Source organism: Microtus pennsylvanicus, chromosome 7 (genome assembly GCF_037038515.1).
Source record: "Microtus pennsylvanicus isolate mMicPen1 chromosome 7, mMicPen1.hap1, whole genome shotgun sequence".
In the NCBI taxonomy this organism is placed as follows: domain Eukaryota; kingdom Metazoa; phylum Chordata; class Mammalia; order Rodentia; family Cricetidae; genus Microtus; species Microtus pennsylvanicus.
In genome coordinates this window covers 64,305,598-64,333,149 of record NC_134585.1, presented here as the reverse complement: position 1 = coordinate 64,333,149, position 27,552 = coordinate 64,305,598, and the positions used below count along the sequence as shown (strand labels likewise).

Sequence of the window (27,552 nt, the reverse complement as noted above, 5' to 3'; positions counted from 1 at the left end):
CAATACAATACAAACATTCGATCAACAACTTCCATACTATTTCAGAAAAGGCAAATTTCTATAATTTCAATGAAAATATAAATTTACTAGGTATAGGTGAGATCATATTTATCCCCAAGACACTGTTGCACGACCCCAGTCCTACATCCAAAACACAAGTCATAATTTAGAAGGTTTTTGTTGACAATTTTGCGGGCATCTACCCTGAGGTGGTGTACTTCATTTAGCTACTGTGCTTGAACATGCAGAAGGGAAGAAACTGGTGTGGAGACTGATGAAGTAATGCCGTACATTCAACGTGTGAATAAACAATGCAGTTCTACAGGAGCGTGACTTGTGAGTTTAAGGGTTTTATTATCAAAGTCCTGTAAAACAATTTCAGAAACTGTACATCAACATGGCACAGACGGTAGCCTACTTTTGTTTTTTACTGCACAAAAGTGAAGCTTTTAACTTCTGTAACTAAGAAAACAGTTACCTACCTAGTCTGCATATAACATGGAATCACTGCATAAGATACTACTGCAATCAAAGTAACACAAATTTATTGGTTTTGTACAACTTGAGATCAAATAGTACATTATCAAGATTTGTCATATTTTAAAAGCACATGAAGGTCAATTTCAAATGCACCACCACCTCCTTTTGTTCAAACAGTAAGCTTTAAAACTAAAAAAAGTTGAAAAATGAAAATCAGGACAAGGTCATTTTCTTCTAGTGATGGGCTAGATAAGCAGGTTGTATTCACTGGTAGAGATGTGAAATAAATTATTGGGAACAAAAGTAGCTATGAAAATGTGAACAACTCTAATTCAAAACATCATATTTTACAGCCAGTTTTATTTGAATTTTTTTCTGTAATTTAAAGCCTACTTAGCCATCAAAAAAAAGGTTAGTGCATATATAACCTTTGAAAGTTAAACAAAGCCACAAAAATTTAGCCACAAGGCTCAAAAGGCTTATCTATCACAAATGCTTGTTTCCAGATGTAACTCTAAGAATGTTAATTTGTCATGTCAACAAATAAGACCATTAAGTAGGTCCCCGTGTTGGAGGGTTTCATGACATTTAGGGTAACATGCAATCAGTGCATTCCCTACATGGCTCTATCACGGCAAGGACTCAAACTCTAGAAATACTCTAAGTGAACGCACCGAGGATCATACGACAGAGACAAATCCATGCCTGCTGGAGATGCATGCAGCTGTTCATTTGTGTTGGAAGCAGCAGTTGCACAGCTGCTTGGTCACGCAAATGGATATCACCATGGCAGTGCTGGTCACCCAGGTACCACTTTCTAAAAGCTTTTGTTGTAAAGAACTAGAGATCACAATTGGGTGTTCTGCAGCCATTGGTAATGTGCAGCTGTATACACCTAGGTGAGATGAACACACACAGCATTAGGTATCATGAGGAATGATACCGAGGCCCGTCTGCAGCCAGCTTCAGGGGCTCAGTCACTCATATCCATGTCTTCTTCGTGGTGATCATCCCCGTTCACTTTGGACTCTCGCAGGTCAGCCACCCCCTTCTCCACAGAGCACTCCTTGGTTTTAGGGGACACTGCTTCTGTTGGTCTCTTCTCCTCCTTCTTCTCCTTCTCGCTGTCATAGCCCTGCTCCTCTTCATCGTAATCCCGTGTCACCTGCTTTGCCAAGGAGAAGGGGAAAATAAGCTTCTTCAAAGGAAAAGCACTTCTTAAACTAGTGGCAGCCGCCTTAGTGGCAGCACCCTGGCCTGTGTACTTACTTTGATGTCTTTGTCGCTCTCAGACTTCCTTTCCCGCTCCTTCTCCTTGTCTTTGCTCCTCTTCTTTTTACTTGTTGATCGTTCCCTTTCATCTCTGCTTCTTTCTTTGTCCTTATCTTTCTTCTTCTCTTTTTTATGTCTAGAAACAGTTAAAATGTGCCTGTAAGAGCTACTTTGCAGGAACTTTTGGTCCTAAGCAGCCAACAGGTCTTAACTCTGGAGCTTAACCAAGCTCAATTGAAAGATTACAAAGAGCCAAATTTGAAATATATGAAATATCAAGCATTCAAAGTAAGAATCTAAGCTGGACCCAAAAGTGCATACTGAAAATCTCTTAGACAATAATGTCTGTAATTCCCCCAAAAGACAAAGTGAATGTAAAAAACCTAATAGTCTAATAACTTCATTAGTCCCAAATATCATAAATTGTAAGTATAAACAATTGATACCCATACCTCCGTGGGGATGGGGAGCGGGACAGCTTTCTCTTAGGAGACCTGGGCTTTTTAGGAGACCTCGTACCACTCCTGCTTCGCCGCCGCCGTCTCTCCCTAGAGTCACAAATGTGCAAACTAGGCTTTAAAATATAGTGTGGTCTCGCCAGCTCCACTACAAATTTCTACCGTTCAAGACTTGCCTGCCTCACAATACTGTTTTAGGCCCAAATAATCAAGTGTGAGCCACCACTGCCCGGCTGTATTTTTTTGAGACAGGGTCACATAATACAGTCTAGGTTAGCCTTGAATTTGGCATTCTCTTGTCTTAGCTTCCTAAGAGCTAGGCACAGACCTTCTGGGGCATTCATATAAGATAAGTCCAAGCATGTCTGAACTACATCTGATTGAACTGAACATTAAGAATATATTTTCTATGAAGATTTCCACACCACTTCCATTTTCAGTGTAATAATTTACATACAGTGACTGCCATCAAAGAATGAGAGCACTTAAAACATCTCCCATTCTTTTATCATGAAACTACTACGTGGGAAGTAAACATTCTTGAGAATAATACATGAATATTGTAAGCATCACAGCAAAACTATCCTAACAATTCAGTACGCTCCAGTCATCAAAACTTGTCCAAGTCTCATTTTCTCACGAGGTATCTTGAACATCTATTGCCTACTGAAAAACACAGCTACCCACTGCCCTCCAGGCCCCAGGGTGCTGCCCTTACCTGCTTGCACTCCGAGAACGTCTGGCTGTACTGTAGCTTTTTGGTGGGGTTTTGGAACGTTTCTTTTCTTTATCTTCTTTCTTTTTATCTCTAACAAACATAATTTAATAAAGTTTGAAAAAAGACTAATACTTCATTCCATGTAACTGCACTCTTGTGAGACATGGCCTATGTGTGATAAAATAATTTCTCTAAGCCTCATATTTTCTGATAGGTCACCTAGAAATTACTTCCAATAGTAAAGTGGCCTAAATGCTAAGAAAGTATTTAGAATGCTGGCTAGTTTCTTGTGTTTGGTGCAGAATTCAATGGGTTTAATCCCTGTCGTTGGGTCCTTTTCACTTGATTATAAGTTCCTGAGCTCTGTCACAATGTCAGAAAAGAACAAAGCACCACAGCCAGTCAGTCATTCTTTCCTTCAACGAATACCTGCCCAGGAAACCACCGATCACAGACTAACCAACGTTTCTACCCTTTTTTGCTACCGCATACTGAGTTAATCAGTGGCATCCAAATACTTTGCTGCCACAATGGATAGGTAGGTACACAACCACACTCAAGTGCACAGCTCCTTCCCACTCATTTCTATTTAATCCCATAATGCTTGCTCTTCACTTTGTCTCCTTCCTCCTCTGGTTCTTCTGCTCCAGCAGTCATCTTCTCTATCACCAACTCTCCTACTGGGCTCCAGTGTATGTTCTCCACTACTCCATACAATACACTCTGTGTGCTATACCACAAAGACCTTCCTTCAGTAACTGATCAATACATCTGAATGTATATAGCTATCACTTAACACTGGCCCTTCCCCTGTGACTATTTCTTGCTTTCAATAGAAAGTTCTTAAGGAAAGCAATGCCCAATTCCTTCTCTGTGTATGGAAACAGTTCCTTTCATATCTGTTAAGGTACATGTTCACCAGCGATAAATGATTGGGGGTGGGGAGCAAAAGGGAACTACTATATTCTTAGTTATTCAAGACTAGACCACTGACTTAACCCATCTTTGAGTGAAAAGATGTCTTCTCTGGTGCAGAGACAAACATGCAGACAAAACACTCATACACATAAACTTTTTAAAAATGTAAAAAAGTCACACCTTCAGCTTGGCAAGAGACAAGAAAACCAAAAACAGTATCATCAAGCCATAGCTTCTTTTCCATTTAGCCCCCTACCCACACCTTACCTAGGCTGTAACATGGAAAGCACAGCACTGGGGTCTCAGGACCTTTGGCTGCTGCCTGTCTGTTTACACAAATATACCTGGCTTTGGATGTGCTCCTTGACCTTCTACCCCTCTCTCTGGAATGAGATCGTCTCCGTCTTGGACTTTTGGATCTCCTTCTACTTCTGGACTTAGAGTGTGATCGCCTCCTTGACCGGCTTCGTGACCGCCTAAAAATGTAAACGAGTAATACATGTGCGTATAGATCTAAAATGCACAAAACACTCACCTAAGAGATAAGTATGAAACACTGGAGAAGAATTCCCCTCCCTTCAGCTGCTGTTGCCATTTAGCCCAGCTATCTTCTAGACCTCAGAAATTTTTAATGAATATGCTCACGTCTATGCATGTGCAAACTGCACTCTACAAGCTGATGCCAGAAGACTCCATAACAAAACATAACCGCCCAAGAACCAACAGATATAAGTAACCTAAACTGAATATGTGAAGGATGTTTTCTTGAAGATGAATGAAGCATATTACACCCCTTAAGGAAAACAAATCTGTTGTCAATAATAAAATTTGGCTTCTAAGAGAAAATAAAAAATGTGAAAACTTGATGCTTCTAGGCAAGAGTTTTCTGATTCCTTAGTATTCTGATGAAATCTGAGGTGATATCAAATGCCCTGTCAAAGAACTGGATAGCAGCCAGAAATCATACTAATTTTGGGTAATTAACCAAAGAATAATTACCTGAAAATATTAAAACTAACTCTCCTTTTTCTAACTGCATAGCCATGAACCTGGTTTTAAAATATGTGTGAACAAGGTTGATTATGATAAAAATAAATTGTATGAAATTCTTAAAGAATTAAAAATATGTGAGCTGCACATGGTAATGTGGTCTTTAATTCCAGGACTTGGAAGAAGCAGGTGGATCTTTGAGTTTGAGAATAGTTTGGTCTATATCATGAGTTCCAGGACATCCAAGGCTAAGTACTGAGACCCTATTTCAAATAACAGCCTGCCCTCACAAAGGAAAATAACAAAAGTGAACAAAAATATAGTATAAAAATTAAAATACAAAATCCTATTTGTTCAACTAAGCTAAAACTTTAGATTGGTGAAGTATAACAACCCCTTTTCACTATCAGGTGTTTTGGAGGTGGTTAAGGTTTTCTTTTTTGCAAAGCTCTGTAAATGAGATGGGTTAGTTATCAGAAATATATCTGACAGCTTCAATTTGTCAGATATAACCCACATAAACTAAAGTACATTGCCTTCATTTTTTTTTTAATTTGGAGGGAGACCCACTCTGCTGCAGAGAACTTTATACAGAAGTGCGTAACTAGAGTGCGAGATGAGAACAGATTTAGCCTTAACTCTTGCTAGGCAGACAGCATACAATTCCAAAGTCAAATACAGAACATGTTTCAAGTTGTATGTTCTTTTCATACAAGTATGGCATTTTACTGTTTTCTAGCTTTCCTACCAGTAGGTCTTTATTTGCTTTGGTTTTAAGTAAGAACCACTTGCTCACCTTACACCTTTCTCCTAATATACTCAAAGCAATTTTCTCTTCTAGGATTCACAGCAGTAATAAATGATTAGACCTATTTTACATAGAAAGCAGTTCTTAAGGGACAGAAGCTGCTAACCTGTGTCTGGAAGACGAAGGGGTCCTCCTCCTTCTTGAGCGCGACCTTGATCTCGAATGTCTTCTCTTCTCTTCCTTCTTGTCTGGATTTAAAAGAAAAGGAAACTGTACCAAGAAGTGCTTAACCAGAGGTATATATGTGAGATTCAGGAATGCAACTCCCCAGTCTCTGACTGTCCAGAAGCACATCTACCCACTGATCCACCTTGCTGGCCTTCCCAGAATTCTTTGTAAGTGATCATTTTATATACAGACTCACCAGGAAGCTTGCTCCAGTGACACGAATTACCTCAGTTTTCAGTAAATTCTATGGTGATTTGTAGTTGCTTGCTAAGATTTCCTCCACTATCTAATCTGAATTGTTCTGGAGGGCCCAAATGATCCCATAAGTCAATAGATGAAAAGCTATCTTTTTTAACTTTTTGATTTTCTGATTTGTTCTTCAGAAGGTTCTACTGCATCCTTTTTCCTTTTGGAATTTGTTCCACAAAAATACGTTCAATTCAAGTACGAATATAACCATTTTCAGTCTGACTCAATGAAATGTTTTCATCACACATGTTTGTGTGTGGGCATCTTTAGGGTACCAAGAACAGTCTTTACCTCCTAAGTACTTGTGCCAAAAGTCTAATCCAAAGCCATGATTCATTATCCTGTCACTGTACCTCAGTGACAGAATCTGACTGAATTTAGGAAGCTAGCTTTTTTCTGATACATTCCCATTCTTCTACTGGCATTTTCAAATGTGCTCTACCAAACATTTAAGCAAAACTGTCTCAGTCCCAACATACCAAATTTCTTTCTTCAAGACCTTTGGTAACTAAAGCTACTGCTGTTTTCACATGCTCACAGTCAATAAATGAGGCCACCAATTCAGTTAGGTCGTTTCATTCACAGGCTTTACTTTACTGTGAATGTCACAAATAAAGCCCTATCATCATAAAATTCATTATAGGCAAATCACAGTCACTTCAGCCTCAGTTCTTAACAGCAGCAATTAGATCATAAAAACTTTAAAGAACCCAACTGTGCATCTAAGACTATCAATTACTTAACGCCTTATCAGATGATACCCTTAAAGTATCTGCTATCAGTTTATTCTTTATAATAGAAAATTACTTTGTAAATGATAAATAACATTTCCACTTACTAAGGAATAAGAATAAAAAAATCTTGAATCAAATATTTAATTGGCCCGATAGCTCTATGGGCTGACAAGGGAGGGGAACTTGATTGGGGGAGAGGGAGGGAAATGGAAGGCGGTGGCAGGGAAGAGACAGAAATCTTTAATAAATAAATAAACAGAAAAAAAATTTAATCGGCAAAATGTGCTTTGTGGCTACAGATTCACATATACGTAACATACACACACTAGGACAATGCATTTAATCAATCTCAGAAAGACAATCTATCAGAGCTAGTTCAGTGGTGGTATACCTGCTTTGCATCCACAAGCCTGCAGGTTCCTTGTCATGTCACACACCCAAAAGAACCTGACTGAAAAACTCTTATACGTGATTTATCTCTCAGATTACAGAAAGTCTTAAAACAACAAGAACAAAAACAAATCAAAAAACCCAAGAACATTATTCAACAACTTCTACATTTAGGCCACTACTAGCTTTACGAAGAATCACAATTCAACCAACATTCAAGGAAAATGTGTATGAACATATTACCTGGCTCAATAGCGGCAGAAATCAGGGACTGGGCCTCACGCACCCGCTTCATGGCTTCCTCTATTTCTTTACTAGAGGTGTCTGACTTCAGACTTGGTGAAACAAGACCAGCAGCTACATGATTCAATCTAAAGCAAACAATGAGAAATGAAATAGTTTAAAATTTACCTTTTAGGTTACAGGTCGGGAGAAACTGAGGCAGTGGCCATAGCAGTGGCCCATAGTTAACAAAACTACACATGAAATCCTGACAACAAAGGTTAAAATCTGCCTTTAACTGTTTACACATGCCAAACAAAACAAAAAATCAAAAACCTAAACAAACCCAAAAACCTAGACAACAGTAATCCGCGGGGAGATTGAGATGTCATTAAGTACAGACACAAATGGTCCTTGAGATGGCTCAGAAGGCAAAGCACTCTTGCTGCCAAGTCTCCTAACTGAACCAACTCCTTAAACCTGTCTTAACCTTCACACACACTGCACTGTATTATATGCACGCAAAGTACCCAGCCAAACTGATTTTTTTTTTAAATTCATTTTTTAAAGAGTGCTGGGTGTGGTGGCGCATTCGTTTAATCCTAGCACCTGAGTGGCAGAGGCAAGAACAATCTCTGAGCTTGAGGCCAGCCAAGGCTATACAATGGGGCCCTAGCTCAGTGGTACTGCTGATGTGCTGGACTGTGGGGACAGCAGCAGTCAGGCCACACCAACCACGTCCTTTTCCTGCCATGCTCTCCCACTTTAATGTGGACATGGGATACAGCTTCAATTTAGTTTATGGGGAAAAAGCCTCATTAATGTCACCATCAAATAGAAACGAATTCCACATACTGTGCAAGAGAAACTGTTAAGAACTAAAACAGCAGCGTTGGTCACCTAATAGGAATTTCCTTCTAGCACCACCCCGAGGGCTTAACCTCTGCTTTAAAAACCAGTTTTCTCTTTGGGCCACCTCTGTACTTTCCCCATCTGAGTGCACATACTCTGTTAGCAATGAATGCTTAATACTGACAACAGAAAAATGTGGACTTTATTGGATTTTTTGAGTCAGGATCTTACTATGTAGCCCTAGCTGGTCTGGAACTTGCCATACAGACCAGGCTAGTCTCTAGCTTACAGAGATCACATGCCTCTGCCCAGTCCCACAAGTGGGGAGATTAGAACCATGCTGGCTCTAATATGTATTTTGTATGAATCATCAAAACAACTTTCATGCTATCACGCTGTAACAAGCTACTTCTAACTATTTGGAAACACCCAAAAACAGACCCCTTAATATTGGGACCTATTTCTGGATTTCCTTTCTTGTTTCTACAATGCGATACATAAAAGTGTATTAAGAATGTCCAAGAACGGTTAACTTTCTTCTGTTAACTCTATCTGTTCTACAATGTAACACATGACTTATGTCCTAAGAATAGCTACTCTCTATTAACAGTAACTCTCCTCACTCATTGGTTTAGTGGTGTATGCCTGGAATCCCAGCACTTGGGAGGTAAAGACAGGGGTTTGAGACCAGGCTAGTTCACACAATGAATAAATGGCAAGGTGATGTTACATAGTGAGACTTATCTCAACAAGAAACAAAGTAAGTATTCAATCATACAATATTTAACCAAGGAGACAAAGGAGAAAGCTTACTTGGGATCAACAGTACTCATAAGCTTCAACAGCTGGTCTGCAGCAAGAGACTTAAAAGGAAAAAAAAGTACAATGAGCACACAGAGATAAGTGATTGGTATTTTATTTTCTTAGTGTGTTTTAAAGTTTCAGGACAAACTGACAGCAGTGTAATGTTTGGAGTACATCCTTAACAGACAAATTCAAGCTAATAATTCTATCAGCAGGTGATGTTTGTGGCTACAGCTGTGAAAAGGAAGGCAGCAAGTTATCAAGAGCAAGACTGAGCAGCTTGGATTTACAGAATCAGCTCTTGATCATTCTAAAGACGTAAGAGGGAAAATAGTTCAAAGAATCAGAAAACAAAATCCAAAACTCCTTATAACAGAACATCTCCAAAAAGTAAGAACTTTGAAACAAAATATTTTTTTAAATGTGTAAAGGATTAATGATTGATATAATTTAAATTCCTTTCAAACAAGTTAACAGAATAAAATTACTCCAACACAAACAGCTAACCCTTACTTTGATATGCAAACTGAAGACTAATGAAAGAATCCTCTATGAAAACAAGGTTACAGATGAAAGGTAGAGAGGTATACCTGAGAGTTCAAGTTTGTTCCTGGAAGCCCAAGAGCAGCAAGGGCAGGATCAAGAGCTGGAGCTCCCAATGCAGCCAGGGGAACAGCGCCAATCTGCAATGGTCAAGGTTTTCTTATATCAAACTTAGCTTTCTGTACTGGATCAGACAGTATTACAGGTTACACGTGTACTGCTGCAACAGCTCAATGGTATAAAACCATTAATGCTATGGTTCAAATTCTGTCCTATACGATATGACAAACGATATACAAATAACCAAAAATAGCCATGTCCCAGTAAAATATATTATTGACAGAAATAAACGTTGTGACCTGTAGTTTCTCACACGTTTATATAATGGCTAGTGTTTCATCCTTTACAAAACATTACCCCTTTGTAAATTTACAAGAAAAATGAACCTTTCAACAGAGCCTTAGTGTATGCCAATTTTAAGTACTCACTATATCTTTAATACACACACTTGCTAGCTGTTCTGCTCTGTGCTATGATGATCTCAGCACAAAGACTGTGTTTCTTTGTGTTCTTTTCTGCAGTTTGCTTCTCCCTGGGATGTGTAGTAATCTCTTCTGATTCACTACTCATCCCTTATTTCATACACACACACACATGATCCTGCCTTCTTCCTGACACAATTTTTATTACAGCACACTTAAACCAACACAAACATGGAATGTCTTACAGGCGGTTTGACATTCCACACACCCACAATAAACTTCACCTACTGCCAATCACTACATCACACCAAATATGACCGCCCTTCCAGAAGTCAACAGCATAAGTACCTGGGTAAGTGGGTTGGGGGTAGGCAGGAGTCCACCACCAGGCAGAAGACCTGCCACTGCATTAGCGGGTGCCAATAGAGACAAAGCCTTAGTCTCATCAGGAATAACTCCTGCAGAGAAACATTCTAGCATGAGAACACACCCTCTTCTAAGACAGAAAACACACAAAAACACCCAGAAAAATGTCTCCCTGATACACCACCTGAGTTTGTTGAAAGTACTTATGTTCGCTAAAATATAAAGTTTGATCTCTATGATTATTTATCATTAATTTATGTCAGAATGAAACTTCAATGTGTGAAAATTTGTTTCCTTTTTCTCTACAATGGTTAAGTTTCTAGAGTAAAAAAAAATAGCACAATACACACTACTGTTTTGTTAACACTGCCAAGATTTCATCACCTGTACTCGATTTTTAAGTCATGAACCAAACGTAAGCAAGCACAGTCGGTTCTCCAGGGGTGTGCTCTCAACTTTCAAAAGCTGTTTTATGAACAACGACTCGTGTCGGCTGCTTCACTATAAAGCACACAGAAAAATCAAGATACACAAGACAAAAAAAGTTTGATTTAGGGGTTAATAATATGGTACAGTCACTATGATTTTCTTTACACCTACCATACAAATTTTGTAAAAATTAAAAGGAAAGTATGTAAAGGAAATATTACGTTGGAATCAAGAGTAGGGCTTTTGCTGACTCATGACATGACTATGAATGTTTCTGAAGATCTCTGAATACACAGGCGAAATGTGTGTAGGGAGAGTTTGGGGAAGAGGGGGGAGTGAGGAAGGTAGAGAGAGAGAGAGAGAATAGGTAAAACATGGCACATTCCTTACCTGTACAGTAAAATGCTCTAGGTTCCAATATGTGCCATGCTAACCATAACAAAAAATGTTGCTATGTAGTGTCAGTTCAATATCTCACGTGTCCAAAACTCCTTAAGCCCAAAACCACATGTATGCCTGCTTTTAAAGCCTAATCTGTGTATTCAGATAAAATCTAAAGGTCCTAAGACAATTATGTAGACAATTTAAATTCTATCCAACAGCAAAAGCCCTATACAGATGGATTAATCTGTTAATGTGCCCAAGCCCCCAAAATGAGAGTTCAATAATACAATTAAACTACATATTTGCAAATACCAGTAGTATTTCTGTAATACATATTAAGAAACTGCATCTCATCATAAAACATACAATATGTACAGGGCACTTAAGAGAAACTGGATAAGCTGCAGAAGAAAACTGTTGGGTGGTATTTTCAGCAGGGCCTGGTATATAGTTCAGGCTGAACCAGGGAAAAGAACTGTAAAACACAACAACAAAAAAGAAAAACCACTGTTAAATAAAGGTAATGGTTCCTTCCACCTATACTGAGAAGTGCCGATAATATAAACAAATGTATACTACACAGCACTGCTATCTTGCTTGTGTCAGAGCTGTCATCAATTTAGATACCGGGAGTTATGGAGGGAAGGGGAGAAGATCATTTGGATATAGGGCATTAATGCATCAATATTAACAAACCTACAAAGATTAAGGGGTAATTTTGCATGCAAAATTATGTCTCAAGAGGATATATTAAGTATCAACATCTTACTCAAATTAGTGCATTTGCAACATTTCTGGCAAACTAAAATCCTCTTGAATTTATTGTGAGACACCTGAGAGAAGATCTGCATCCATTAAAAAAGTCATGCATCTGATCCTCTGATTAAAAAAGGACTAAAAATAAAACTACAATTTAAAAATAGCAATGAGGCCCCTCACCAGTTAATTTTCATGCGTCAAGAGTATTTTTTTTACTGCTGCTTTGATAGAACCATGAAATACTGCATGAATGTGTAGAAATGAAAGAAAAAGAAACAGACAAAAGAAACAAACATTAACCAAGGAACCTAGATGCCCCCAAATCCATTACTATTAAGAGCACCTTCCACATCCAGCTATCTCTACATTTTACTAAGTAAGACTATTCTTACCGTATACTTTTGGTCTATTGCTCTAACACACTGACCAAGAGCCAACACCAAAGTGTTAAGGCTAAAACCAGAGTGAATGGCGACAAAGGGATCGAACAGATCAGTTTACTTGTGGAGGTAACATTAATACAGCACATCATACCACAAATAAAAAGCAGCAAAATCAGATTTCTGAACTAAATTATTTCTATAGCTCTATATACACTCCCCAAAACTTCACTTTCAAAAACACATCTACAAAAATTACTATGGCTTAAAATATTTAGTCATAAAACCCCAATTATATGACATATGATATTCCATCCCAGGCTCATTACATTTACGGCTAACTTAAGCACTCTGCACATTACTCACATGGCATGACCGTTTCAAGACCTACTGTCTACTTTACTCATCCTGAATTGAGTTCTGTAAGTTCTGTTGATTTAAGGTGGTGGTTAAGTCTTATCTTATAAGAAGCACACTGAAATAAAAGGAATTGCTTATCCAAAACACACTAAATCAGCTGCTGTCTTTTCTTTCATAGAAACATTGAACTAGCCTCACATCTCATATATGTTAATACCTTGGAGATAGATATACTGTTACCAAAATAGCATGCCGTAACTCATCTCTGAATATAAGTTCTTTATAAAAGACGAGGCAATTCTCTATGATTAGACATTTCACAACTTTCACAAAGTTATGATGGCAAATCTTCACATTTGTCTTCAATTATCTTAGAAGCATCTAAAAAGCAACAATTACAAGATACTGCTTCCACTGACCAGTTTATTAAATGAAGGGGAAAGCATATAGATCCTGGACAGTTTATTAAGCTATTATGTTAGAATTCAGTAAGTATATCATGGCAATGATTTCCCCAATAGATATATATAGTTACCAAAAGCAAACCAACAGCAGTTCACTGGGAACAAACTAACTGTAAAATATGCCTTAGAAAAGTTTTACAAAGTGGCATTAAAATTGTGCTGTCCTGTCACAGCGGCTTTTTTAGATCCAAAAACCTGCTCATTTTTTTTTTTCTGTCAAATTACTTTAACAGCCTAAAACGTAAAAAGAGAGAAAATGCAGTTAACAAATGGTGACAGCAGGAGAACACTTGGGGGCTCGAGTGCTCGCTGGTTTAGTTAGAGTCTAGAGCCTGCAGCTGCAGAGCACCCACTGTGTCCAGCCATCTGGGAGGTTTGCATGTGCCTTCTCCACTACAAAAGTCACACACACAACAGAGAGAAGAGTTCATTATTTTGAGATATTCTAGAAAATATAACAAGAACAAGAAAATCTGGCATAAAAACAAACACCCAGTGCCCATTTGGCACCTAAACTACAGGAAATTTTAAACTTTTGAAAAACTAAAATTATTGTAACCCTTGGTATACTGGAATTCAGTGTGGGGGTTTTGTTTTGTTTTAAGTTAGGAGCGAGTGAGAGAATCAAGGAAATAAAACTGACTTAGCTATTGATTTAGAACAAAAGCATCATGCATTTATTTCAAGATTTCTCTGTGAGAATGACATGGTATGATCCTTTACCTTTGGGACTTCTTAACATTAATATATCTCAGTTTCAATTAGGAATTCTGTTTTAATAAACTTAAGACCATTTGAAAGATAGCAAAAAGCTAATTACATTATAAAACAGAGCCTATTCTCTAAGTTTTAGAGTAAGAAAAAAAATCTCCAAGTAAGAATTATGGAGGGCAGTATAACAAGGGTTTCAAATTAATACTCAGAGTCTGACAAGCTATGATGCTTACTCTACACCTACACTGTGGCCGATGGCCAGGCAGGGGTGCCCACATAGGTAGCGAAACAAAGCACAAACCTTCAGCATACGGTACGACTATCAAAGCTCTGTCAACGAACACAGTGTTTGTCAGATGCTGTGCCACAACTGCCGAGTCTGGATCATGGAACTTAACAAAGCAGACACGAGAGGAGACTGGCAGAGGCGAGTCACTAAAAGATAAATGAGTAACATTAGAGAAAAATAGTTTTTTTTTTTGGCTTCAACACAGATATATCACCAAATGGCCAACACTTAGGTAAAATACATAGATGCACCCTAATTTATTTTAACCAATTAAAAAAAGAACATCCTGATGACCTGATAGAATAAGATGCAGTGCAGATATGCTCCTATCATCACCACTTAAATTGTTAATACAGCAGTTTAAAAACCATTTAAGTCACTGACAATGATATACTATATAAGTGACTGTGCACACACACATGCTTGAGTTGCTCAGGGCAGGCACTGATCCACATAGCTCCTCATCCTTAGTTTTAACACCAACTATATTTAAATACATGTGACAGTTTTGGCTTAGGAAGTTTTCATTATAACTTATACCTCAGTGTAAAAATGATTAAGAATTGTTTATTTCACACGTAAAATACCATAGAAAAGTACATCTAAGCAGGCACAATGGCACAAGCCTGTAATCTCTAGCCACCAAAAGGCTGGGACAGAAACTTAAGTTACAGACCTACTTAGGCTACAATGAAACCTTGTCTCAAAAACATCAAACCACACCAAGCGATCCTGATCTGAACAATAAATTGATTCCACATCCTGACTCTACACCTATAGAATATAGAATTCTTAAGCACCTGATCTGAAGTACTTTCAGAGAAAAGAAAAAAAATTAAGTATATACATAGCCCGTTGAACATGTTATATAGTATATAGCATATAGCATCTCCTCCCCACACCACCCTTCAGCAAGTCAAGAGCACATTGCTTCGACAGACAAGTAAATGGTAAAGTGCAAGTTATGACAGTGAAAAGATGATTTAACGCAGAATAGGGTTTTAAAAAGATATAATAGGAGCTGGGGAGAGAGATGGCTCAACAGTTAAGACTACTGTTGGCTACTCTTTCTGAAGACAAGGGTCCAATTCCTAGCACCCACATAATAGCTCACAACTATCTGTAACTCAAGTTCCAGTGGATCTAACTCCCTCACATAGATATGCAGACCAAACACCAAAAATGAATAAATTAATTAATAATGAAAAGATATAATGGGTCAAATTCCTACCATAAAATTCTATAAAGGCAAGGATTGCATCCTAGATGCAGACCACAACAATTTCAATGATAGAACATGGCTGTGAGAAAACCCTACCCAGGCTACCCAAACAGCACCAACATCAATGAAAGCAAGGTGTCTGCTGAAGCAATCTCTTCTTTAATTCTTTCAGATTCTGTGAATAAGAACTCTGGGTAAAGAACCAAGAAACAAGGCAACTGTATCCACAAGGCTGAAATCTCAATGTTTCCAAAAGGATAAGAGTTTGTTTTTGAGACAAGGTGTTACATAAGTTCAGGCTGGCCTTGGAAGATCTCCTGATTCTTCTGCCTCCATCTTTGTGACTCAATGTACACATTTTTAAAAATGGGTCTAAAATTTGAGAAGATTTTCAATCAGAAAGTGAAAAGAATGCTCTATCACAAACACTCAGGCACCTGTTTTGTTTTATACTGTACTGATTTTTTTCATTTTAGACTGTAAATTTTAAAAGCTCTTCAAAATGGTGTTTTCTTTTGTTCTTAAAACCCAACAAACCACAACCTTAGGAAACCATAGGCATTCACCTTTCCTAGTCTTCAACACTGGTAACTGTAAAGAAAAGGAAGAAAGAAAGAAGACCAGTCCTTAGAATGGAGAAATGGATGGGTAGATAAGGGCCCTTTCTTTTGTGGAGGACCCAAGTTCGACTCCTGGCACCTACATGGCCACTTACTTTTAAAACAGCCATGATTCCAGTTAACAAGGGATCCGGTGCACTCTTCTAGCCTCCACAGACATCAGCCATATACATGGTATGGACATACATGCAGGCAAAACACTCACATATACAAAATAAATCTTGAAGTCTATACAAAATAGTTTTTTTTAGAAAATCAGAAACACTACCTTCACGGTAACTGCTTCCCATTTACCAAGCATATTTTATTTTGTTTAAGGACCACATATAAAAGTGTAAGTATCTTTACCCCAAGGAACAGAAAAGAAAAAGACTTCCCTGATGTTTCTGTCTGCTGAAAGAATTTAAAAATATCTTCTAAGATACATACAGAAAATTGTGAATCCTGGTGTTCACTAAGTGCCCACTGAATCAGAATCCCTTTCTCAGGAGGAAATTCATTCTTAAGATCTTCCTATTTATGGCCACACAAGTGTAAGAACTTGTGGTTTAGGCCATCACACTAACCTTTTAATTCCACCTTAGAACTATGTCAGCCGAGTTTTGAGCTTATAAAGAAAGCATCTCTGAGGCCCCAAGTACAGGTAACAAGAGTAACACTCGAGGATTTTTTACTTCATATGCCTCTTCCTAACTATAGAAGGAATACACAGTAACTCGTTAAATCACATTTTTCTTGAAAGTAAATTTAATTCTTCCATTTATCTTGTTTATAAAATTATTAAAATATTTATGTTTGGTCTGTGAAAGTTTCCAAGGAATGTAAAGCTGACATGCTTCTCTGGGATCCTTGCCTGGATAAAACAACCCACTATGATATTCCTTTAAAACTAAACATTTTATTGCTCACTTCAAGAATGATATAATGAACACTATGCTTATAATCACAGCACTTGGGACGCAAAAGCAGGAGTACCCTGATTTGAGGTCAGCATGGGCTACACTGACACCCCTCTCAAGAAAACTCTTCCCTAGTCTGAACTGTTTTAGTAGCTGTATATGGGACTGAATAACTCAAGGATCTCGGCCTATGAGAGGCAGGAGGGCTGAACTTAGCCTGTGAACTGATGATAGCTGCTGTGTCACAGTTTTATATAGATTAAAGAGGAAGCTGAGTACACAGTAACCCAGGTCACCTCGAGGAACGAACTCCTGCCACTACTCAGACGGGAATTACCCATGTCACCACAAAAAGGCCAAACTCAAGTCTATCACACCCTCTTTGAGGAATTGTCCACTAACTAGGTCAGCAACAAGAAATGACCAATATAGTACCTACTGTTTTTGTTATCTTTTAAACACAGTATAGAGTAGCTTTAGAGAATAAACAGAGCATTTTAAAGTTTGTGGTAGTAACAGAACTTTCAGTAACCTGAAATCAAACTGAATATACAATTTTCTGCAGCTTTACTAGCAACCATAACGGTGTGGTGTGAGAAAACCAAGGAACAGGGAGCATCTGTATGCTCTCATAAGGAGTTGCCCTGCTGATTTGCAAAGCCAAGATTCTGCTCAACATAACGGTTGTTCCTAAAACTCTACACACTTCACACAAACTGGTACCTGAACCTTGTATATTTTCTCTAAAATTTAAGAACACACCAATGTCAAGCACTAACAGTTATGTGAAAATATTACAAGTAGGAACATGTAATATTTAACACATAGGCCATATGGTCAACTTTGGCACAATTAATGATCACACATACAAAAGACTGTGAAGATTCTAATTTCTTATTTAGAATTTATGGGATATCATAAACCTCATAATTTGGTTGGGAGCATTTATTAAGAGTAACCACTATTGCTTTCACTAAACTTCATAATTCTTCCTAGAGGGCACACAATGATTTCAACTATGCATGTATATTTCAACTTAACTTTATAATTTCTTTGTTCTTTGCAGTGAACACACTCATTTAATATTATTCTAATAAAAACAGCTTTCAATAAGACAAAAACCACATAAAACCTAATTCAAATTTCAACATTCTGTAAAACTCCTTCACAGTTAATTATATAAATCTGCCTGTTATTTAAACAACACCCCCGAGATTCAGCTATCATGCATTTTAGTCTATCAATAGGGTAACTGATCTCTGATATTATTCTTCCCTAGCTCAAAAATCATTGAAGAGCAATCCTTAATGATTTGTGAATAACACACAAATATTTACACCAACTGAACAGACCAATTTCATTTCCTTTCTATCAAAGCTGGTGATTAGTTTTTTTTTAAAGGCGGCGGGGGGGGGGGGGGCTTAACCAAAAGATTAAGTGCTCAAAGTAAAATGATGGTGTGTCAACAATGTCAAAGAGTAAAAACATGACTGAAACACCACTTAAGGCGTTCATGCCTGGCCTCGGCCTGGCAGGGCCGTGGATCTTCCACGCCAGGCTCCACCGGACCGCGCGCTTCGCCTCGCCGGAAGGGCCGCGGGCCCCGCAGTGCCCCGGTACTCACTCCGGCGGGAAGAGGCGCAGCTCGTCGATCTTGCCCAGGAAGCCGAAGAGCGTCCGCATCTGCTCGGAGCTAGCACTTGGGGACACGTTGGTCACCTGGATCACCTCGGTGCCTCCGCCTGGCCCGCCGCTGGGGCCCGGGCCCGGGCCCGGCGCGCTGGGGACCACGGCCGTGCTGCTCATGGCGCGGGCTGCCTCCTGCTCAACACATCAAACACACGACAGTGAGAGCGCGCGGCACCGGCCGCCGGCCGCACACAAACGGCCACCGACCTCGCGCAGCGCCGCCGGCCCACAATGCTACGCGCCCGCCCTCCCGCCCGCGCCTGCGCCCAGAGCCCGGAAGTACGCGGCCAGTTCGTGCTCCCTCAACAGTCCCGGCTGAGCCCACCCAGCTGTGCCACCTCAGAAATGGTTCCTCCGCACTCCACACAGCACCCGAAGCATTTTCAGGCAGAATCCCTTCACCTGGCCATTGAGACCTCCAGTAAAGGCAGTTTAACACACACACGCCCTGGCGCTCTTAACACTCACTGAATTTCAGCTTACCTTTACAAGAGTTTTACAGTTCTCCAATATATAACAGTATATGGTCAGCAGTTTGAAATACACCTGCTTTAACACGCGTATTCTTCACTACAAAAACAAAACAAAACAAAAACCCCCGCCTTATTTCTTCAGCTTCATCTGAACTATTCAAGTTCTCCAACATAGACACAAAAATCATTTTCTCTATGCCAAATAAGCTACGAAGTTCCTTCATCTCATTTCACTGTCGCCACTTGTACAGCCTTGTCTGCTAGAACAGCACTGCCTGTTTGTTATGGAAATGTATTCCCCCAGACTGCAGGACCTAGCACAAAGTCTGAAACGAAGTTTCTGTCCAGGGAGTATTGAACACCTGAACATTCACACCAGCCTACTTAATGACTAATAAATTAGTCATTTATACTACAGGGCGCAATAATTTGACTCAAAAGTTCTCAAAGATAAAATAAAATCTCAGACTTCACAAATCTCTACACTTGCAAACAGCTCTTATAGACAATGCTGTGGCTGGCTTGCTAGGTCCACTCACTGGTTCAGTGACTTAGTTCTTAAGCACAGAAGGGAGGAGCTGATTAACGTGCCTCATCATAGTTAGTAAACACCATCACTCACCAATGTGTCTTCCAAGATAGTGTTAATTGGTTTCTAATTGAATCTGAGTTACCACTCACTGCCAATTACAGACTCTCATAACTCAAGGTTCTTAATCTCAGGGGCGCACACAATGCACCACACATATTATAATAGTCAATGATGGAAGAACAAAGAGCACAATGACAAGAGCTCAAGAATATCTTGTTTTTCAATGTTACTTAACATCGATTTAGTCGTTGTGGCAGGTATATGGAAATCAAACATTTTTATTACGTTTATTTATTGTATATGTGTGAATCATGGTGCCAAGTAGGTCAAAGGACAACTTGCGGGAGTCGGTTCTCTCCTTCCCCAATCAAACTTGTGTCCATCAGTGTTGCTGAATTATCTCCCCTAGTCCCCATTCTACACTTTCGTATATATGCTTGGCATTTTGTAATAAAAATTACATATTTAAACAAAGAAAGAGTTCTGTGATAAAAATAATCACAGAATCTAATTTATGTATAGCTTACTGAACATACTAATAAATGGTGTTTGATGCAGAGATTAGCAAAAATAATTTTATGTAAATGAATTATTTTCATGTATTTAGCAGTTCCAAAATAAAAAGCAAAAACTTCAGGAAAGATTGGCTTAAATACATTTCATTTTTAAAATCTACCGTTTTTCTGGTCAATCAAATATGTAATTAAATAACTTTACCTATCACTAAAGGTCTAAGTTAAATAGGGAAATGCTTAGCACCGTGAATGACTATCACAGAAATAATATAGCTAAGGGCAGAAGACAAAAATATTAAGACAAACAGTAAGTGCAATCAATCTATGCTGGTTCAAGTGATTTTAAGATTTGCCAAATAAGGCAAAAGGGATACAGAATCTGTAAACAGGCAGTAAGTTTCTTTTCTTCACCATTTCCCAAATATCATAAAAGGTATCCCAAACTCAAATTTCTTCAAATAGTATGTATCTGCTTATTCCAGGGATCTTCAAGATGGTAGAAGTATAACAGAAAAGACAGCCAATGCACCCAATCTCCTAAAAATTGTAAGTCTATAAAAAACCCTCTACAACAAATATAAAAATGTAAGGAACATGTATTAACAAGATAAACCAGAGGCAGAACCTGCTCAGATTTTAGAACACACAAAGAGCCAGGCATTTGCCTTGTGAGTTTCTCATTTTATAGGTCCTACAGGAATGTCCAGCTTTCTGCATTATATCACTAGTTGTCATCTAAAAAGTATGACATCTAAAAAGATCTATACACAAAGAGGGTCATCGACCCATCTTTTCAGGTACATTAGGGAAGACTTTGATTCTGATTCTGGATGGTTTCCCATACCTCAGGCTGGCCTGAAACTCACTGTGCAACATAAAAAGACCCGCCTCTGTTCCCAAGTGATGAGATTACAGTATACTCTAGGTCATAAGGATCAAAATGCCAGCCTCCAATCCCGGGGTTTTTTGTTTGTTCGTTTCTTTTTGAGACAAGAATATTGGACTGTAGTCCAGGCTGGTCTTGAACTTTGCAAAATTTCCTGCCCAAGTATTCAAAAACCTAAGAGTACAGGCATAAATAACTACACTTTGAAATCAAATTATATCTGAAAGACAAATATTATCATTCTTACTAATAGTTTATTTCTAATCAAACTGAGAGGAGGCTTGTGAAATTTTGCCCTAAAATGCAGAACTCAACAGGGTGGTGTGGGTACATGTTTGTGTGTGTGTTCATGTGTGTGTAGGCCATTGGCTGATACTAGATGCCTTTCTCAACTGCTTTCTAACTCACCCCCACCTTTAAATTTGACTTGTAAAAAATTTTAATAACAAGGACAATTCGGAAGCTAAGTCACACTAGCCATAATGAGGATACTCATTCTTAAGTGCCTGATTCAGTAACTCAGTCCATATGAACGCATGGGTATACATGAATGGGTACATGTGTGTATACACGGATAACTCTTCTGTGATACCTGGTGTCACCTTATTTTTGAGATGGAGTATCTCACAGAATCTTGTAGCTAAGTCACCATTAGCACCAGTCAGCCAGCCAGCCAGCCAGCTCCAGAGTGCCTCCTGAGAACAAGCACTGCTCCACCAGGACTTTGACTAACATGTAACACAAGTGCTGGGGATCCAAACAGGAGCTTCACTGAAGGAGCCATCTCCGTAGTTCCATGGCTTTATTTCTGTGGTGCCAGCAGGGACTAAAACCCCAAATAAACCTAGCACCTTACCTCAAAACTTTTATCCCCACTGTTGTCTGGCAGTCTCTTGTTGTAATTTTGGAAAAATTTTAGAAACTAGGAAAGACTAGTCATTAGTCTCAGGATTCTTCTTTATTTGACAAAATCTTCTCATTTTAAAAACATTACCCTGGAGAAATACTGCTTTATCGCTTACATGGAAAAGTTCATTTATGTAGTATATTTTAGTTTTGATTTCACATTTTAACATGACAATGTAAACTTTTTACTACAAAGATTATGCACTTAATGTTAAAACTTTAAGCTATATGAATACTGCCAAAAGTTGGTAATACTTGTAAGCCATTAACTGACATAAAGATGCCCCTCTTCCCAGTGAGACTGCTGCACGGAAAACAGGGCAGCTTCTGAACAGATTTGGGATGTCCAGTCATCTGACTGACAGCATACTGGTAGACAACTAATAACAAGCAGCTCTGATAGACACGAAGAACATTTCTTAAGAAGGCTTTAGTTGCCTCCCAGTTTCTAGAGCATGGTTAGAGCATACTCAAATGATCAATGCATGAACACACAAAATACATACTTGAAGCAATCTAAGTAATATGTGTAAATGACATTAGCCACAATCTGCTCAGGCTAAAGCCTAGAGTACTCTGATGACATTATCAAATACATAGTTTGCTGGAGAGATGAGATGATGGTAACACCTCTGGGAAACAGGAGTTAGGAAAGAAAGACCACAACTCAAGGTGGAAAATGAGCATCTGTATTAATGGTAGAGGGGAAAATGTATTAATTTGAGTGTAGAGGGAAAAACAGGTATTTCTAAAATGATGGACATCAAGGAAGAGTTTATACATTTGCATTGTTTTTAAATGTTTACTAACATGTATTAGTATCTAAGTAAATATAACCGTGAGTTGGTCTGTTTGTTTGTGGAGACAGGTTCTTACTCTGCAGTCCAGGCTGACCTAGAGCTCACTATGTAGCCTAGACTAGTCTCAAATTCAGAATGATCCTCCTGTCTAAGTCTCTCAACACAGAGGTTGTAAGCATGAGTTACAATGCCTGGCTATAACTGTTATTGTAGTATTATCAACAATGTAGAAAACAAAACAGCTCAAGTAGAAAAGAAATGGTGGGTCACTATGAATTATTATCTATCAAATACAAAGGTGACTAAAACATACAGACATTTGATTAACAAAGCTTAAATTAATACTGACTAGCTGGGATAACCAATGAACTGTCACATTATTTATATCTTTTCCTTTTTCAGCTTAAATTGATGCTAGAAACATTTCAGAGAACATGTCATGTCTTATTAGAACAATAAGACTTCTCTGTATTGGAAAATTATAAACATTTACTTGTCTCTTTTGAAAGTATACCAAATTGTAAACTGAATCCAACTCAATAAAATTGTTTCCAGGGGTGATATATGCAGTGGATCATGGGTAAAACCCCTTTTTTCAACATTAGAACTCTGTAGTGGTTTTATATGTATAAAAGATAGTGTCCCAAGTCTACCTCTACATTACTTCATTAATTTAAAGCCACTGTCAAAATTTGTATCACCCATATAACTGATATAAAGACCAAATTTTTAAGTTATATAATTAATATTAATCTTAGGGGGGAAAGTAAGAATACCATACTGTCTGTTAACAGTTGGGAGTAATAATCATTGTGATTATTAAGGAAATGTTTTCAGAATAACAAATCTCAATACCAGATGGGCTTTACTTAAATGGCATAAGCTATACTGGCTCATCATTACCCAGGCTTCCTTTTTTCTTTTTTTATGATAAAAATTAACAATAGAAATAAAAACATATATTTAAGATATTATTTTAAATGTCCTAAGTTCCTCCACTTTTTTCAAGAGAAAAGAACAAATGTAAAAATCCTTTTTACTAAAGAAAATGAAAAAGGTATTTCCTAGATGCTAGGGAACTAAAAAGTATTAAAGGTGGAGAAGAGTATTAGACCATATACTGGAATCATGGTGACTGTCTTAGAGCGGTGTGGCTGCTTCACCATGCACAAGCATGGAGAGAAGCAATAAAACACAAACCCACAAGCAAAGAAAATCCCAAACAACACATTTTCCTCATCAAAACCAAGATGGCCACAACTTCAATAACAGTAACAAAATACAAGTCAAAGCTACATTTGAAATTGGGAATAAACACACTAAATATATTCTGTCTTTAAAGGCAGCAAGGGATGCATTTCATTGACTACTTTTAGAAGTTGGCTGTTATAAAAGTTGAATTGCAAACTAAAATTTTTTAAAAATATTTATTTATTTATTATGTATACAATATTCTGTCTGTATGCCTGCAGGCCAGAAGAGGGCACCAGACCCCATTACAGATAGTTTGAGCCACCATGTGGGTGCTGGGAATTGAACTCAGAACCTTTGGAAGAACAGGCAATGCTCTTAACCTCTGAGCCATCTCTCCAGCCCGCAAACTGAAAATTTTAAAGAAAATCAAAATGTTCTCTCAGTAACATTTGACATAATAAAATGTAAGCAATATTCTAGAACAAAAATGATACTGATTCAAAACAGGCTTCTACAAAATTAAACTGAGAAATGTCTGCAAATCAAGTTCTCTGTGCTTGCTTGAATTTTGCAAACAAGTGCGTTTGAAAAATCTGCATAAATTATCTCTTTTTCTCTTGCTAGAATTGAAACTACTTATTTCAATAAACCCATCATCAATTGTAGCTTTCATCTTAGAGAAAAGTATTATATGTAAATGTTCATGAGTGACAAAGTCATCTTAGAAAATGTTTGATTAAATTGTAATGGTAAGAACAGATTACCCTATCTTTATTTGATAATAAGTCTTACTTTCTGTCATGAAATAAAGTAGTACTTTCTGGATGACTTGATTGCTAATGTGTTTTTGGTTTCTTCTGTTAAGATACTAACTAAAATGCATATAAACCATAGCCAAACACCTCCATAACAAAAGGTGGGTGTTCTTCAGCTGGATAGAGGACTCCTTCTCACTATTCCATGGAGCTGGGGACAGAACCAAAACCCTTTGCAAGATATGCAAGTGCTCTATCACTGAATTGCAGTCCCAGAAGATTTGGTAACTTTAATAATGTACAATGTCTATTAAAAAGTATTTTTATTTATGTATATGTATTGTGTATATGTATACGTTTATGTGCACCACGTGTGTGCTGGTGCTTTCATGGGCCAGAGTTAAAGGTAATTTTGAGCCGCCTGATGTAAGTGCTGTGAACTGAAACAGCCCCCCTGAAAGAGCAATTAAGTGCTTTTAACCTCTGAGCCTTCCATTTGTCCCATATTTTTAAATCTGCAGCATTTTGATTTAAACGCCACCACCAAAAAAGGACAAGGTGTTTAATTTTAAATGCATTAAAGTAATTCAAGATTCATAATTCCCAGAGCTAGTTCTCAAGACTACAGTCATAGATATTTTATAAAGAAGCCCAATTCATGAATTAGTTTCTGGCTTCTATCAATTAACAACAAATATATAATTTTTGAAATTACAAGAATTTTGGTTAACATGTATTCATTCTTCAATGCTATATAAACATAATACACAAGTATTATGAACTTATACTAGTTAGATCCTTATGTCAGTTCCTATCTATCAATATAGAAATAAGCTGGGTGTGGTGGCACGGTTTTAACCTTAGCACTTGACAGGCAAAGCGTATTTCTTCAAGTTCCAGGCTAGCTAGGGCTACAGAGTGAGATTCTGTAGATTCTAAAACAAAAAATCCAAAATACATTTGAGTAAAATTGATAGTAATGCAGAATTGCCAGACCACTCCACCGCCCCCCCCCCCTTCTTCCTCTCTCTCCCTCCCTCTCTTCCTCTCTCTCTCTCTCTCTGTCTTTCTTTGTTTTTCAAGACAGGGTTTCTCTGTGTAGCTTTGGTGCCTATCCTGGCACTAGTTATTGTAGACCAGATGTGGCCTCAAATACACAAGAGATCTGCCTGCCTCTGTCCCCCTCACCCCCAGTGTTAGGATTAAAGGCATGGGCTGCCACCACCACCCGGCTGCATATCTGCTTTTCAACTAATACCATTTGTCCTCTGTGGAGTGACAAGAATTATGGAGACATTTTCTTACATATGCTCTTTACATTTAAAAGAAAGAAAAATAAATCAGGGCTGGAGTGATCCCTGCACTCACAATCATCCATACTATAGTTTCAAAGGTTCTGATACCTTGTTAGGACAAAGAGGCAAATACCCACACACATAAAGTAAATAAATAAAAATAATTTCTCTGATCTTAACATTATGCTCATGGCTATGTTGAAAAATTTTAAACTCTCTGTGCTTAAGAAAACTATAAAGCAAAATTAGACCTCCAAATGTTACAGGCTGTTAAGGGTTAAATTTTTATTGTAGTTTCTACTTCTAAACAAGCTCTCCCTCCCCACCCCCCTCCGAACCTCCTGCTTGCACCAGAACAAATTATAACTTTGTATTCTTTGCCTTTGTAAACCCCCGACTGAGTTGGCTGAGCGTTGCAATCCCGAGTACCGGGTGTAGACCTGGCACCAGTACCTAAAAGCCTCCTGTTAAAAGTTATTACTAATGGTCAGACTTGTAAATCTCTGAATGACCCCAGACCCATAAAAATTTCCACACCGGCGTGATAGCTTAGCAGGAAAAGTCGTTTACCACGGACTCGCACAACCTGCGTTTCATCCCACTTGGTGGAAAAAGAACCGACCCCCTCAAGTGGTTCTCTGATCTCCAGAGGTACCATGGGCACGTGAAATCCTATACGCGCGCCCAAACCGCACACTAAAGTCAGAGGAATGTAATATAAAGCAATTTCAGACAAAGAAGTCTGGTGCAGCGCCGGGCATGGAATTCACGGCCTTGCCTCCGTTAGGAAAGCACTGTACCCTGGAGCTACATCCCCGACCCAAGGAAGCCGGCGGCTAGGTCTTCTAAGTGAGGAATCAATATCTTCTAATACCGGGTGGAAATCAAACAGGAAATAGCTACTTATTAAGCAAAACTTCACTTCGTATTTCCAGCCAAGGCTCAATATTTATACTTCCACTGTCAGGAATTTTTAAAACTTCACTAGACTGCACTCTCCATCAATGAGTGAAAAATGAGCTTCCTAAGCGTGGGCTCAATTGCATAAAGTCAGTCTATACGCGGGCTCGTATTCACCGCAGCTTTCCGCTGTCAGGTGGGCACACGTCTTTAAGGTTCAATTCGTGCCACTCGCCGTCCCGGACCGCGGTTTCGACTCTAAACAACCGACTCGCCGAGCCCAGCACCCTCCAGTCGGGCGCCCGAGGCCGCAGGCCTCACCGCCGCTCGGATTTCGTCGCCGCCACGTTCTGACGCGACGGTGGGCAGCGCAGTACGCCCCCGACCGCGACGCGTGGGCGCCCTTGCCACCCGGAGGGCCCCTCGGCCCGTGAGACCCGCTTACCCGAAAGAAGTTTCTCCGCAGTGCGAGGCTGGGAAGGGCAACGGAAGAGCTCGCCGGTCCGACGGCCCCGGGAGCTGGCGGTGACGACATCAGCGCGCGCAGCAATGGCGAGAGGCGGAGCACGGCGA

The 27,552-nt window shown here is 38.8% G+C and overlaps 1 protein-coding gene across 7 annotated transcripts; it reads right to left on the bottom strand.

Annotated features, from left to right (window-relative positions):
- Positions 1–330: 330 nt before the first annotated feature.
- On the bottom strand, positions 331–27,533 carry Srsf11 (serine and arginine rich splicing factor 11). 7 transcript variants are annotated; one of them, XM_075981015.1, is made up of 14 exons: positions 27,425–27,533; positions 19,147–19,233; positions 18,599–18,795; positions 14,246–14,379; positions 10,437–10,546; positions 9,654–9,746; positions 9,073–9,122; positions 7,429–7,556; positions 5,751–5,832; positions 4,191–4,322; positions 2,929–3,018; positions 2,205–2,321; positions 1,750–1,888; positions 331–1,648 (listed from the first exon to the last, which is right to left on the bottom strand). In XM_075981015.1, exons 3-14 carry the CDS (start codon positions 18,778–18,780, stop codon positions 1,454–1,456), a joined length of 1,452 nt encoding a protein of 483 aa, XP_075837130.1. In that variant the 5' UTR covers positions 18,781–18,795; positions 19,147–19,233; positions 27,425–27,533; the 3' UTR covers positions 331–1,453. The 7 variants fall into 7 exon arrangements, with proteins under 7 accessions (XP_075837130.1, XP_075837125.1, XP_075837126.1 ...); XM_075981010.1 differs by lacking the exon at positions 19,147–19,233 and having other exon boundaries at positions 27,425–27,523; XM_075981011.1 differs by lacking the exon at positions 19,147–19,233 and having other exon boundaries at positions 331–1,645; positions 27,425–27,523.
- Between the last annotated feature and the right edge of the window lie 19 nt (positions 27,534–27,552).